Consider the following 16,093-nt stretch of genomic DNA (forward strand, 5'->3'; position numbering starts at 1 on the left):
CGTCTACCCTCCTACAGTTTCAATATTAGTCATAGTCTGCAGAAAGATCTACAAATTATTGTGTTCTCAACATAAATAAAGCAAAATCAAAGTGCAAATTCTAACAGCAGTTTTAAGAACTACAAAAAACTGTGACACAATCATAAATAAGTAATTTAATGACTTGATTGTTGATCCAGAACATAGAAAGTAATCTTACTTAACCATTATCTATAGTTGTTTCTTTAACATAATTGTCCAAATATTAAGATGTTGATTGAATGTCAACAAACAGGACTTGTACAATTTCAAAATGAAAATCAGGGCGTATAAACCATCTCGATCAACAACAACATTCCTGTTAGCGGACATTTAATAGGAAACGGAGAAGAAGGAAAAGGTATGCAGAATCCATGTTGTGAATATCAGTCTAATGTTTAAAAAGTAATGCTACAAATAAGTACATAGAAAGTATGACAGAAAGCAGCAGAAGAAAAAAGCCTTGCACAAATGACTTCTGCTATTTATTTTAAGTAAGTAGCTCAACGGATAATAGGGTTTTATATTAAGGCAAATTTTACCAATGTTCTATACAATGTATACGTATATATATATATAGGTTCACTGTATACACAAGAACCTGAGGATAAAAAAATATTAGCATATCTGCATATAAAGCTGTGATAAACTACACATTCACACAACTGTGAAACTAATTTCCATGTGGTATCTTTACAGGAAATCACAAACGAGACAGTGATGAGGCCTGTGTAAGCTTTGTGTCCATTACAAAGCTCCAGTCATGCCCAGCTGATTTGATCTTAACCAGCTGATCTGTGCGTGTTAGTACTGGATAACACTGTAGTCCGCGTCCTGCACCGATGAGTAGGAGTTGTCTGCAATCAAAGTACAAATAGGACAGTGGTTGCAGTGGTTGAGTATGAAAGGTAGAAGTGTGCAGCAGCAATGCTGTTGATGTTAAAGCCACAAGCTCAAATCCAACCTCTGAAAATGTGTTTTGTTTCCCTCACATAAGCAAGCAACCCACATTACAGCGTGTTAAAGTGAAAACAAAACATACCCCTGCTGCTGTTTGCTGGATCAGGTAACGGCCCTCGTCTGCAAATCCATAAAACGAGTAGAGCAAAAACATCACAGTCAGAGAGGGACAAAAAAATGTAAAGGGCAGGTCAAATTGTGAAATTAAAGGACTCTTGTTTAACCTGATGACTGGTGGAGGCTGTCGAGATGGTTGAGCGCCAGTTGGAGATCTCTGACTGCTATAGAAATTCTCATACACAACTGGAGCTGTTAGAGAGGATGAAAAATACAGTTCATGTACTGTAGTTGTTAATTTTGTAAATAAGAGTAACAGGACTCCCACCTGGTGGTTTGTCTCCACTTCGCCTGAGGTTAACAAAGTGTTCAATATCCTCCTGGACATCGCACTGTTCTAGTGACTTCCTCACTTCCTCATGCAGCTATGCACACACACAAGAAAAAAGAGACATTAAAAACAAGGGCAGAGTCAAATGAACTATATCTTTATAGGTATGCTCTTCTACTATGACTTGAATCAGACATTGAATTGTTTTGTGGAGGGCCTTGCAGTAGAAGTACAAGCTGTAAACACAATACTGACATATCATCACCTTCCAAATTTTACATGGCATACATGTTAGCAAGTTCATATAAGTAACAAACACAAAGAAAAAATAGGAAGTTTCATTTGTGGCCACCTGATCAATGCAAGTCAACATTTAGCTCTCTTATTAGCTCTGTTTTTAGTCTCCACCAGCAGATTTAACGTTGCTCCACTATGTTAACCAGGTAACTGCAATACGTCTGTTTGAGATGAGAAGGTAGTGTACGGTAGATTTCTACAGTTATTTCACTACAAACAAACACCTGCTGTGAGGAAAATAAGAACAGATAGAAAACACAGTCACTTGAAGCTCCTGAGGGATACTTTGGAATTGGGTTGATTTTGGCGACCCTGGCATACAAAGATGCATCACTTATCTCTTTTGCTGATCTTGTCCTGTAAATGTGTAGGTGTGTTTTCTTTTAAAATTCAAATGTATCACTCATGGATGAATCTTTATAGGTATATCAATTAGTATGCTCTTCTACTATGACTTCAATGTACATATAATCACTTTTTGGGGGCACTTGAAGTGGAAGTACAAGCTGTAAACACAATACTGACATATCATCACCTTACAAAGTTTACATAGCATAAATGTTAGCAAGTAACAAACACAAAGAAATAATAAGGTTCATTCGTGGCCACCTGATCAATGTAAGTCAACATTTAGCTCTCTTTTTAGCTCTGTTTTTGGTCTCCACCAGCAGATTTAACATTGCTCCACCATGTTAACCAGGTAACTGCAATATGTCTGAGATGAGAAGGCATGTTAAATCTATCTTTATGAACAATTAGCTGAAAGTAACAAATACCCTACATAAATATGAGTGTTATCTATAACACAGGTAGATTTAGTCATTACAAGTGACCTCTTTCATATCCTACATACTCATTTCATATTATGAAAAATAAATGTTGTTTTTTCAGCTCTTGAATTACTTCCAATGCAGCCTTTACCTCATCACTGGTCACATACTGCTGAGAAAGTTGGTTGAGGTGAGTCCACACTGTGTTCCTCAGAAAGTTAATGCGCTCCATTGCCTGTTTTTCAAACATCTGTGAAATAAAAAAAAATCTTTGGGTCCTTCACTTCCTATGTGTTGGTATGGAATGTTTGGATTTTTTAGTTACCAAAAGTCTTACCTCACAGGCATTCATGTGTTCCTTCAGCCATTCGTCTCTCACCTTTCCTAGTGTTGTCACATTCTGGATGTATAACCTGTCTAGAAGCCCAAAAATATGTCATGTCATAAATTACAATGTAGCCTTCTTACAGTACAGTCTCCCTTGTGGTATATCATCAATCAATCAATCAATCAATCAATCAATCAATCAATCAATCAATCAATCAATCAATCAATCAATCAATCAATCAATCAATCAATCAATCAATCAATCAATCTCTATTTGTATCGTGCCAAATCACAACACACATTGTCTCAAGATGCTTTTACAAACATAGCAGGTCTAGACCATACTCTATGTTCAATTATTAACAAAGACTCAACATCAAGACATCTCATCTTAATCCACCATGAGCATTGCACCTTGCAGTACTTTGCTTTTTACAGCAGCAAGGAAAAACGTTCTTTTCTGGTTCTGCTCGACGTTCTTTTAACAGGAAGAAACCTCGAGCAGAACCAGACTCATGTTAGACAGCCATCTGCTTTGACCAAGTTGGGGTCAGAAAAAGGGATAGAGGAGAATAAGAGAGATAGAGAGTGATGATAGTGTTGAGACGGATAGTAGTAGTAGTAGTAGTAGTAGTAGTAGTAGTGGCTGTTGCCGCTGGAGTCCGGCATGTCTGTAGCAGCTGGAGTCTGGAACGTCCACAGCAGCAGGCCGTCTACGGCTGCGACTATCATAGTGGTAAAAAGAGCCTCATGTATATCAGCCTTGATAGTTGCAGTGTTGGTAGCTATTTAAGACTTGTACCAGACTGCTCTGGTACAGCTTTGCATGAGCCAAAGGTTAATATCAGCATATTAACATGCTTGAAAGATTGTGTGAAAGATGTGAAAGAGCCTTTGGTATAGAAGTGTCATGTTATCTGAACGGCTCTAAATGCTATGCTGATGACAAGAATGTGTACTTTTGCAGGTATTGGATCTCAAGTCAAACTCATGGAAGATTAAAATTTTACCAGCAGGTGGCACCAAGTTGAAGTATCCTTCGACTAAGAATAACCCCTCAAAACCACAAATGTGAACCAAACATTGGCACTGGAGGTAAAGTAAGAGAAGTTGTGACATTGTTGTTGAGTTGTTGAGATATTTGTTTTTGAGTGTTCTCAGGCAAGAAATGAATAACCAACATGGTTCAATCTGGTACATTGCATGGTGGCTCAAAACCTCTGTAGTTTAAGTATGTGTGTGAAAGCATGACATAAAAGCAAACTGTGAAGCAGCTTGGATAAAAGTGCTACATAACTCTATTAATCTAGTCCATCTGGGTTAAGAACAGCTCATAAACCGTACAATTGATGTTGTAAAGCAGCAGGTTTTACTTTGTCAACTTACCTGCTTCTTCTGCATTCTGTTTTGCTTGCTGTGCTTTTGAGTAGAGCTGAAAGATGTTTAACAAAGAGCAGATGAGAAAAATCTATTTAACAGTGGATCAAAGTTCAACACACAGCAACTAATGTAAACAGGAATTACAGCTGAAAGACAATATCAGTGATTCCACTCTCAAAAACTAGTGTGTTAACAGTAGCACTTTTTGTAGTCTATTGCCTCTTCAATACAATGTCTACCTGTCTCAGATTTCCAAAGTGTAGTTTCACATCTTAGTCCTTGATGTGACACAAGATATAAAGTGGCCTTTTATAATTAACTTGTGTTATGGTGCCCTATCACCCCTCTAGAACACTACGCTCCCAGCATGCAGACCTGCTTGTCATACCTAAAGTCTTTAAAATTGTAGTATGGGAGGTAGAGCCTTCAGTTATCAGGCACTTCTCCTTTGGAATCATCTACCAGTCAGGGTCTGGGAGGCTTAAAAATCTATCTTTTGTAAATTTTTGTAAATAGTACTTCTGATGAAAGGGTTCATTTATTAGGTAAATCATATAAGGTTTACATCCTCTTACAACATCTAAAAACAATCCAACTGAACAAAAGAAGGTGGTACAGTGCATGTTTATTTTTCTGATCTAATAAAAAGCTCAAATGATTCATGATTCATGATTTCTGTCACCAAAATGTTGACAAATAAAGACGAGCACTGCTTTTCTTCATGTGTGCAGACTGACACACTACTTCAGAGGATGAATGACAATTTTGTAAATGAGTAGCGACAGAAATAAACTTAAAAAAAATACAACCACAGGTGTAGAAATGAAATATTTTAACCTTTGTCTAACTGTTGACTCTTGCTCCAGTGTTTCCATCGTACCTTCTCTATGTGCTTGGTGTTGTTGGTGTTGGTGTTTCGGTTCACGTTCTGATCGGCCTCTTCTTTGTCTCTGCACTTCTGCTCGTACGTCTTCTTGGTCTAGGGACACACCGTCACAGTAAACATACAATCAATCTACCGTTAAGTTCATTTAGATTCTATTGAAAATCTTTGTATGGTACATGACAAGTACTTCTTCTTTGAAGATATTAATGGTATTAAAATGTTTTCCCTGTGGTAAGCTTCCCAGACTGGCCAACACAACTTCCCCCACCAAAGAGGAAGAACAGAGGAGGGATTATTTTTTTCACTGTTTTCATAACACAACTGAAACCCCTCTTACATGACTCACAAAATAAGCTCTGCTGGTGTCCCTTTATTGAAATACTTCTGTTATTTGTAACCTAATAGGTAGCATTTTTGGCCTTTGAATTAAAAAAAAAGTAGTGTTATGGCTTTGGTTTGGCAGATAAAAGGAAATTCCTTTTTACTCACATCCATTGTCTTTTTGAACTGTGAAGACTTCTGTTTGTGGAGGGCATCCATCTGCTGCTCAATCTAAAATGAAACAATTATATCTAGTCAGAAACTTCACATGTATTGCACACAGGCTGGTACATTACACCATCATAATGCTGCATTATCAAACTCCCAACCTTTTTCCTTGCTTCTTTTTGTTTTTCTCTGAAGTCCTCCAGTTTTTTGGCCTCGTCCCTCATGCTCTGGGCTAGTTGTAGGTGTGACAGACTCACATGTTCAGTCTCTGCAATGGTAAAAACATGTTTTAATTTCTAAGCTGCAGAGCATCAAAATGAAGAAAATTAATGATGGCAGTAAAACAGGAGTTATAATGAAAACTGTAAAATTCAAAACACTTACGTAATTTGAACACGTCCAGTGATCTTTTCAGGGTGCTTTAAAGGGAGAAAAAAAAAAGTTTTTAAGAAAGGGGAATGCTTGTACAAATTCTGCATAAACTGAGTCAACCACAAATCCCTTTAACTTTTGCTTCACTGAACCATTAGATCAAATCAAAGCTACACTGCAGAGCTTTTGATTGCTGGTGACCAAGCAGCAACCTCTGGTCTAAAAATATGAACCCCATGCGGAAGTGCTAAAAACTACAGTTCATTAAGCGTCCGTTTGAGGAAACCAGAAACCACATACACACCCATTCAAACGGCGATCTTAGCAGCATTAATAAACATGTTTACAGCCTGGTTCAAAAAACTGTTTAGGTCTGAGTAGCTCATTTCTGTATCGGCACACACTGTACAGGGGGTGATTTTTTTTTTATAACTCAGCATTTTCGAAGATATTAAACTTATTAGTTTTGCCCAAATAAGGACATGGCTCACTTGATTGACAGGCAGGCACCCTGTAGCTGTTAGCGAAAACCCTAAAGGCCAGCCTCTTTACTTCACAGTAACTCGGACAAAGTTTGGTTGTGCTCAGCATTTCCAATATGGCACCCGTCAACGATCGGCTTCAAAACAGCGCTCAGGAACAGATGGATAATGTCACGGATGCTACATCCGTTTTTTATGCAGCCTATGCTGGTGACACTATGAGCAATATTGATAAGAACTGTTCCCCCATGGCATGAACAAGGAAGAGTAACACCTTGACAGATGTGTACTCATTCAAAGAAAAGGAAGTAAAGGCGACTGAAAAAACAGAGTAGTCAAGAAGTCAGAAAGTATTTTAAACTCAGCACTAAAAATTTTAAATTATGCAAGAAATACAGTTAACATTTGAAATTGAATACTTCTTGATACTTTTGAACCCTTCATAGAATGCAGCCTTTTACCAGAAGATCCTACAGGCCAAAGTGTTGGAAAAAAGAGTTTTTCAGTGTTGCTCCCCTTTTCAATACTCGCTTAGCAATGTCTTTTATTAAGATAGTGCAATCTAGACTGGTATAAGTGACAGGTAAAAGTTCAACCATCCAGGTTCCATCCGTTGTAGTAGGGGGAAAAGTAGGACAGATTACTCACTGTCTCATCACTATCATCTCTCTCTCTCTCTCTCTCTCTCTAGACCTCCTATGTTTGTAAAAGTGTCTTGAGATAACATTTGTTGTGATTTGGTGCTATACAAATAAAGATTGATTGATATTGATTGATTGATTGACCAAACGGCAAAAAAGTTCAGTCCAAGACACAACAGGATTGATTTGATTACAGTCCATAGAGCCAAGTGCCTGATGCTGGAGCACCATGTCTCTCTATAGGTAAGTGAAACCAGGATATCAAATAGAAGAGAGAGAAAGGAGAAAGCAAGCTAATTTATTTCTCTAATTTCTGTCAACTGGGAACTAGCTCAGATTATTATTGAGATGCGGAATATATATATATATATATATCCCTATATATTTTTAAATATATAGATTGTAAGTAAATTTATATATATATTATACTTAAATAGATTTTACATATATATATATATGTATGTATATATACATATACATATACATGTTCAGACTTCATAACCTGCAGAACACTTTTTATGGTTTGACACAAGCTTTTGATGATAAATGGTGATAGAAAAGCACCTTTTGTTTGCTTGCAAAAATGTCCACAGGGAAGCTCAAACAGAGAGCATTATTAACAATGCACCATCACTTTAGAAAGCTATGAAGTACTCTTTACTGTCACCCTCCCCCATGAGTCTTCCTTCCTCTTCCCACCTCAACAACACCTCTAAGCAGAAACACAGTCGCTCTCAGTGTAACCACAAACTGAATGGGAACTAGACTTGCTGATACAGAAACAAAATGTCCAAACCTGACCATTTAAAGTAACATTATGAGGAAACTACAGACAAAGATATGTAATCTTCAGTCCTGCTTTCAAACTGTTAGAAATGTTAATCTTATTATTGCTTTTTGTATTCCACTTAAAAATGTGCATAACGCCACCACTGAGGTGATACACTCTGCAAACAGTTCTGGTCATAGACAAAAATGAATCGCCCCATCTCAACACAGAGGTTGCTTACTTCATCTCATTGTGTCCACACACCTTCTTGGACAAACCCAGCAGTTCTTTGGCATATTTTTCTTCAATTGAGGCCCTGAAAGAAAGAACCAGAAAAAGAGAGTCCAGTGTGAAAGTATGAATAAAGACGACTATGTCTTGTAAAACAAGACATTCGTAATGGTTCACTTGTTTACATATATGCAAACAGCTTGGTCAACACTTACAATCAGCAGCTATTTTTAGAAACAGATGTCATAAATTGATAGTTTGCTGACAATGAAGAAGGCAAGACCACATCCTAGACTAACAAATATTCGGTTTGCATGCGAGTGGCTTAGGAAACAGAACAGTTTTTCCAACACTGTTATCACACTGCTTCGAACTCCTGCTGAAACAAAATGAAAATAGGACAACAAATGAAGGTGGCTATTTTGAAAAAATCCAAACAGGGCCATACATTTACTTTAAGTTCCATTATTTAGAAGGTCTGAGTTATACATACATTTATGATTATTATTATCAAAGTGGTAGCATGTGAATGCATTTAAGACGACCAGTTTGATGCATCTACAAACTTAACATTGAACTGAATACGGCGTGTTCTCCAAAGCTACAGAGGAAAGGTGCTGAGGAAACAAACTCTGGACTCTAAAAGAGGGATAGATGACCCAACAAGAAAAAAGACCAAAAACATTACAGAGATTGTGTTTAATTTCAACCCTTTGGACAATTAGCCTATCCCTGTGTTGGAAGTTGCAAGTTTTTCCCTTCTTTTGGAGCTTTTCGACTCATGGTATGTCCTTCCATCTCAACACTACATTTCAGACACCACCTTACCGGAGCTGTGCAACAAAGTTTGTGACAACATATGAGGTGATTGATAACATGATGTGACTGGCGTTGGTGACATTTGGAGTTTGTTGTTTGTCCCATGTGTATTCCTCCACTTTCAAGTTTATACACTCCAGTTTTGTGGGTCTTATACAACAGAGCATTTAAAACAGGCTGAAGACATCTTTTTGTTCACTTGTTTACTTTTGTTTTATTATTAACAAGCAAAAAAAATACAGTTTATAGCTCTAATATGTAGGCAAATACTACTATGTGATATTGGGATCAGAGGCCCAAACAGCTAAAAGGGACATCCCTAGTCTAAAGCATTTACACACGTGTGCAACAAGACAACGTGTGTGCCAACCAGGAAATAACTTCTGTAAATGATTTCTATTCTCAATTACTTGAATACCTACACTGTTTTATTAGGTCTGCAGAATCAGGAAGTCAACAGGATTCTCAGCTGACAGCATGCTATTAAAATTTAACACACCAAGTGCTCTCTCTGTGACATTGTGACATTGTGACAATGTTTGGTTCCTACTTTGAATGCATTTCAACACAAAAAACTAAAACTCATCGATGGATTTTGCCAAACTGTTTTATTGGGTCTGCAGAGTCAGGAAGTCAACAAAATTCTCTGCTGACAGCATGCTATTAAAAATAAACACACCAAGTGCTCTCTATGTGAGATTGTGACATTGTTTAGTTCCTACTTTAGATACATATCAACACAAAACTAAAACTCATCGATGGATTTTGCTTATTCTTATTTTGACAGGGATAAATATTAGAGCAAGTTGAGGTGGTATAAAAGGGCAATAGGTGCTGTGCTTAATGTTACACTGTCTCTAAGGAAGATCTGCGACATTCAGATTGTAAGCCATTCTCCAGTGACATTTGAGGAGAAGGGACTACATGCAACAATTAAAAAAAAAAAAAAAAAAAATATATATATATATATATATATATATATTTATATAGAAATATAAACACACATACATATATATATATATACTGTATGTGTGTGTGTGTGTGTGTGTGTGTGTGTGCATGTGTATAGTATATGTATTTATAAACGTATTTATATATACTGTGTATATATATGTATATACACATATATATACATATATATATATATTTACATAGACATATATATACATATATATATTTACATTCACATATATATATACATATACGTACATACACACACATATATATATATACACATATACATGTGTGTGTATAAATATAAAAGTAAGCACATCAAGGAAAATCATGACATATATATATATATATATATACATATATATATATATATATATATATATATATATATATATATATATATATAGAGAGAGAGAGAGAGAGAGAGAGAGAGAGAGAGAGAGAGAGAGAGAGAAAGGGAGAGAGAGGAGAGACTACTAGCAGCAATTTAAATAAGTGAAAACACATGGCTGATTTGAAAAACAGACATGAAAAATGCTCAAAGGTCAATGTAAAAAATATAAGTATCAGCCCTGATTTCTTACAAACGTATCTTCCCTACTTTATATATAATTTTTTTCACTACATATTCCATGAATTCAAAATAGTACCATCCTTATCTATACATCTTGCAAATAAATACACAGATTGATCTTTGTTTTTTTAAGCTATATTTTTCAAGCATTTATGTCTGTATTCTGAGAGGATAGGACAGTGGATAGAGCAGAAAACCAGGACAGAGAGTGAAGAATGGCTGATTGGACTAAAGGCCAAACTCGCCCCCCACAAATGTATCTTTCTACCTTGTTTAGCTAATTCTCCACCACATGGTATTTCTAGCACGTGTCCATGCTGTACATTTTATGGCAGCTCTTGTGATATTTTGGAAAACCTTGTCAATACTTCTTGTTCCACCATGAGGATACTTTCAGTTATGTTCTTTCACAATATCCTCATTTGCTTAATTTCCATTTTTGTGTTATATTCTGCTGAAGAAAAGCGTCTGTTATTTACATGAATCAATAATGTCCCCACATCATTTTAATTTTTGCTAATTTTTGAATAATTGCACTGCAGTGGAAACACAGGAGGTTTATGTCACTTGCTGCCAATGGGACATGTGTATGTGTTGGTGCATATGTGTGTGGGATATCAGAGAGAGATAAGACGAAGAGAAAGGTTGACTGATTTCTAATCTCATAAGGAAGGAGGAAATCAAAATTCAAATGAAAAACTTTGTATGACTTCATTATAAACTCTATCTAGATCATGCCTCACAATACATGATTTGTTATGACAGGTTGAGAGCTACAGGATGGTAATACATTACATATTTTTCCATTTCTCCTCTAAGTGGAACAGGTGCCACTAAATAAGCTATACTACCAATATAAGATCAGGAAATAAAATTAAGATTTAAATTTAGTCACTTCCTGTACATTTATTTGCTTTTGTGATTCTCTAACTTGAGCTGTCACTGTACATTTGCAATATTTCTCAATACAAATATTGAACTTAGACTTTAAAGTTTTGTTTGTGCATACAAAACTTTTGAAAATGCTCCCTGGCACTTAACACTCTAACTACATCTTTTAATACAGCCGGTCCAGATTACTGACCAACTCATAATTTTGCCTTTGTTGGTAATTTTTCTCCAAAATGGCAACTCGACTCTCTCCACTCAACTCATTTCTATTTACAGTATATAGCACCTTTTACATACATTCAAGCATGCAGCCCAAAGTGCTTCTAAAAAGAACAGAGGCAGATAACAACAGCAACAGATAACATGATACAAGACTAAAACAAGATTGAGGAATGTGAAATGAAACACTGAAAACTAAAATAAAATCAATTAAAATAAGAACAATTAAATGAAATCATATAAATACCAGAGAAAAATATAGAATATAATTAAATAAATAAAAAGGATGCTAAAACAATGGTCATAATGGTTATAATGAAGTCCAGGGCTAAAAGGAAATTACAGCCAGATTAAAAAGGCAAGTCTTCAGTTTACTTTTAAAATCACCCAGAGGGCATTCTCTAAATGTTCAGAAATGTCCTGTTAAAATAAACTGTAGATCTCAAGTTCACCCTCCCTCTTCAATGATCTATTATTTATATGATATCTGTGTTTGCACTTGTTGGTTTCTTGTGCCCTCTCGAATAACTTCTCACAAAGCTATGCTTAATCCTTTGTTATTTTTGTCTTTGATTGCTTCATATCCACTTACTGGTCACTCAGGAAGTATCTCTCACTCATCTCTCTCACTCATGAATCTTGCAACTTCCCATTATAATGACTCTGCAAAGTCTACAGTCCATGTTCCTTCTCTTTTTAAGCTTTCACTTTCTGCAAACTCTCCTTATCTGACTTTTGTTCTCTTACTTTGTCAAACATTGAAGGTGTAGCTGTTTGTGCAATCAAGCATTTTATCAGCTGCTGCGGAAATAAAGTCAATTGTGATGGGGATCAAAACCAAGAAAACCACAAGGGCTTTTCACTTGAACTTTATCACACTGTTTTCTATCTATAGCCTTAATGCACTGATACATATGCTGCCTCTGATATGCAATACAGTAACTACCACAGTAATAATTTACAATCCAAAACTAACTAACTAACAAACAAATATGTTGTAGATGGTCTGTTTTGCATCATGACACACAGATTAGGTACTAATCAAGGTACTACCTGGCTTTCATGAACTCTTCCACCTCTTTGCATGTCCTTCTGCCATCATTGAGATACAGAATGATGGCATCATAGCCACCAGTGCAGGTCAGGTCAGAGTTCTGTAAATTAAATGTAAAATATTATTTATGTTTATCTCCTTTGGATTGTAGCACAGTTGAGGATCATTTTTTAGATGTTATGCACCATTAACAAATATAATAGATTGCCATAACCTTTACTACCACTTCTCTGTCAAACACCCGGTCCTTTACCACAAGGCCAGCAGGCTCTGTCTAAACTTGTGAAGATACACTTACACATCAAGATTTTAAACAGTGAGTGTAAATTGATGTTTTGCACATTACTTCTCCATAATTTAGTTAAGCTAAGAAGGGTTACAGCATATAATCAACCTAACCTTGCTCAGCAAGATATTGCCTCTCTATTTCTAAAAACTTTAAAAAACTTTTTATTATAAGGCAAATTCAAGTGGCCTATTGTAAAATTACAGAGATAGCAGTGGAGTACTAAGTACAAAGTACTTTGAATAGCACATGTACTTTACTTGACTATTTACATTTTATTCACTTTGGAATACAGAACTTTTTATTCACATTTATCTTAAAACCACACTGTAGATACTAGTGACTTTGCAGATACTTGTGAATCTATAATCAGCTCTTATATTCAGTTTACCAACTATGACTTGCTACAAACATAGAATGAAACTTACACAATAATGCACAAATTATAAAACTCCCAAAACATGAATAGGAACAGACTAGAGTTAAAGGTAACATATGGATGTTTGTTTTTATATTTGCATAGGTAGCCCACTTTGGCATACGTATATCTATCTATACAAAACTTTTAACTAAGAATTTTTCAGTGGTTTTAATTTTTATCCCCTGGTACTATATACATAAATAACTTACCAAAAGTGGAACCATTCAAATGCAACCCTCCCCCCAAAAAACAAGAATTTACCAAACAGAATCACTGTTCCCAACAAATACTCATAATTGTAACAAAAAATAAGTAAATTGTACAAAACTTACCCAGAAGAAATCCTTGAAATGAAGGTTTTTCATGTTTTGAAAAGGACAGGAACAGTGGTTTCACAGGTCTGTTCTCTGACTGACAGTGACTGTTCATCAGCTCTGCCTGTTAAAGCCACAGTGACAGTATGGGCTGGGCATGAGGGAGTTAACGTCAACGGTTCACACGTTCACTTCACTTCTAGTGTGCTGCCACCTAGTGATGAACTGAGGTATGTACATGGTTCACAGCAATCAAGCCTAAGTGAAGCTCTGTTAATATAATTGATATTGATTACTTTAATTCCCTTTTGATCATGCTGCCTTTATAAGTCTCTAAAGACTCTTCAGACTTTAGACTTTAATGCAAGCAAACACCAACGTCAACATTAAAAAAAAACCCAGTCTGCACTCTACACTGTTCACAAAGCCTTCTGTTCAGTAGGCGAGCCCTTGGATTGAATCATGCTTTGATACAGCAGTAGGAGGAGACGAGGGGCAATATAGAGTCCTTTCAGTTTGCGGATGGCTGACAGTCTTTGATGGCTCCTTTTGATTGCTGGTCCAAAACGCTGTAGCTCGAGTAGGGGAGAACGGGGTTGGTTGTCACACGGGTTGGTTGGCACACTCGTCATATCTCGCCACCAGAGGGCACTGTCTCTCAAATTGTGGTATGGACATTTCCAGAATTAGGATCAGAGCTCACCTACATAGTCTTCTCTGGAGTAAGACAGCTGAACTTGAGGTGAGAGGACTTTTTGTGTTTTTCAAGTCAAATTGTAAATATTCAGCTCCTCAGTATTTTTCTTCTAGGCTTTTAAACGATGGGTTTATAACAAAACAAGTGTTACCCTTACAAAGTGTGAGGGGAAAGCTATAGTTCAGATTTTTATTAGCTAGCTAATACTACTACTTGTTAGATGGTTGTTAGCCTTGATGCTAGCAAACAATTCCAGTTGGGGTTGGTCGTCACATTCTCTTTAGGGTTGGTCGTCACATGTAACACCTAGTTGAGTAGGCCATTATTGTTCGGCCTATTTGTTTTGTTCTTTATGTTGTTATATAGGCTGGCCTAAAGATGTGTTTCCTGTTCATGTTCCTTGCTCATTTTATGTTAAAATGCATTAAGTTATGTAGGCCTATCACTTGTCAGTGCAATTAAACTTTCAAATTTAGTTCTGCCTTCTTGCCTTTTTTAAAAGATTTTTCCCATTGAAATACAATTGTGACAACCATCCCCATAGTGTTTGACAACCAACCCTATAGTGTGTGACAACCATCCCCGTGATGGGGTTGGTTGTCACAATGTGTCAGAGTGTCTTTGATAGTTAATTGCCTCTTCGTTACAATGAGTTGGAAAATGAGAGCCCCCCCCCTATTTTATTTTATTTATTTATTTATTTATGTATCTTTCTTTAAAATGTGTACATGTATATGTGCTTATGAGTGCATGTGTGCATAGGTATATGCATGATATTTTTGTGTCTATGGTATGTTTGTTTGGGGATTTTTTTCCCCCTTTTTAATTTTTTTTAATTATCTTTTTATTATTTTCATTATTATTATTGGGTTTTATATATATATATATATATATATTGTACGTTTGTTTGGGTTTTATTTTTATTTTATTTATTTATTTATCTATTTAGTATTTATTTATTTTTATTGTTACTTTATTAGATTAGATTTTGTTTCGTTTCATTTTTGTCTGTTTTCTTTTTTGTATTGTAATGTCATTATTTGTCTTGAGTGTTTGCAAAAACTTATACATTTCAAATCAGAAAAAAAATAAATTGGGGGGGATTTTTTTTGTCAGAAGTGCTTATTCAAACAGTTGTGGTTATTATCTTTACACTAAATTTACAGAAGCATAACTTAAGTCTGTTCATTTTTACCTTTACAAATCCTAATCCGAAGTGTGATTTTTAGAGTGAAGGGTATTTGGTAAAGAGCAGTTCTTAAAATAATAATTTGCAATGCTGGGTATGCTTTCATATGTATTCATTATATAGTTTCAGTTGTTTACATGACCTCTCAGTACAGTATTGCAAAGTTAATGAGGGACGTGGGAACAGCTGAGCAGCTTGTTTTGGCTGATGAATGACATGACAAGAATGACATGAACAGGAGGTCACAGCAGGTCAGGAGGGAGCAACAAGGATCTGAAGTAAGAATATGACCTAAATCAGGTTCAAAGTGGAACACCAGAATTCATAGTCTGGCAGAGGTAGCTGTATCTTTTTGGAGAGTTAGGTATATTCTAGTGCCCCCATCTAAAAAAAAGCATAAGAACTCTGACACAAATCACCTTCATATACACTTTAATGCTATAAATATAAACCTTCACTAGAGGTTAGAGAACAAAGTTTTGAGGTAGACTGTCAATTTAAATTACTGAGTGAGTTTCATTTTCAGTTTGAATGAATGACTTTGAAGTTTCTCATGTAACATTTTAATAGTGCACAATTTCATGTTTATGGTATCAGATATATCTCTGACAAGGGTTCATTCATGGTTTGCAGTCTAAAGCTTTGTTGACAGTTGTACTTAGTTT

At 35.9% G+C, this 16,093-nt stretch overlaps 1 protein-coding gene across 1 annotated transcript; it reads right to left on the reverse strand.

The window, feature by feature from the left end:
• Nucleotides 1-398: 398 nt before the first annotated feature.
• Nucleotides 399-14,166, reverse strand: pstpip2 (proline-serine-threonine phosphatase interacting protein 2). Its single transcript, XM_034709459.1, has 14 exons — nt 13,561-14,166; nt 12,521-12,621; nt 8,021-8,095; nt 5,900-5,934; nt 5,677-5,783; nt 5,516-5,578; nt 5,021-5,119; nt 4,147-4,192; nt 2,771-2,850; nt 2,585-2,683; nt 1,364-1,460; nt 1,203-1,287; nt 1,061-1,098; nt 399-875 (listed from the first exon to the last, which is right to left on the reverse strand). The coding sequence occupies exons 1-14, from the start codon at nt 13,591-13,593 to the stop codon at nt 823-825; spliced, it is 1,011 nt and encodes a 336-aa protein (XP_034565350.1). The 5' UTR covers nt 13,594-14,166; the 3' UTR covers nt 399-822.
• Nucleotides 14,167-16,093: the final 1,927 nt, after the last annotated feature.

Source organism: Notolabrus celidotus, chromosome 19 (assembly GCF_009762535.1).
Source record: "Notolabrus celidotus isolate fNotCel1 chromosome 19, fNotCel1.pri, whole genome shotgun sequence".
Lineage (NCBI taxonomy): Eukaryota > Metazoa > Chordata > Actinopteri > Labriformes > Labridae > Notolabrus > Notolabrus celidotus.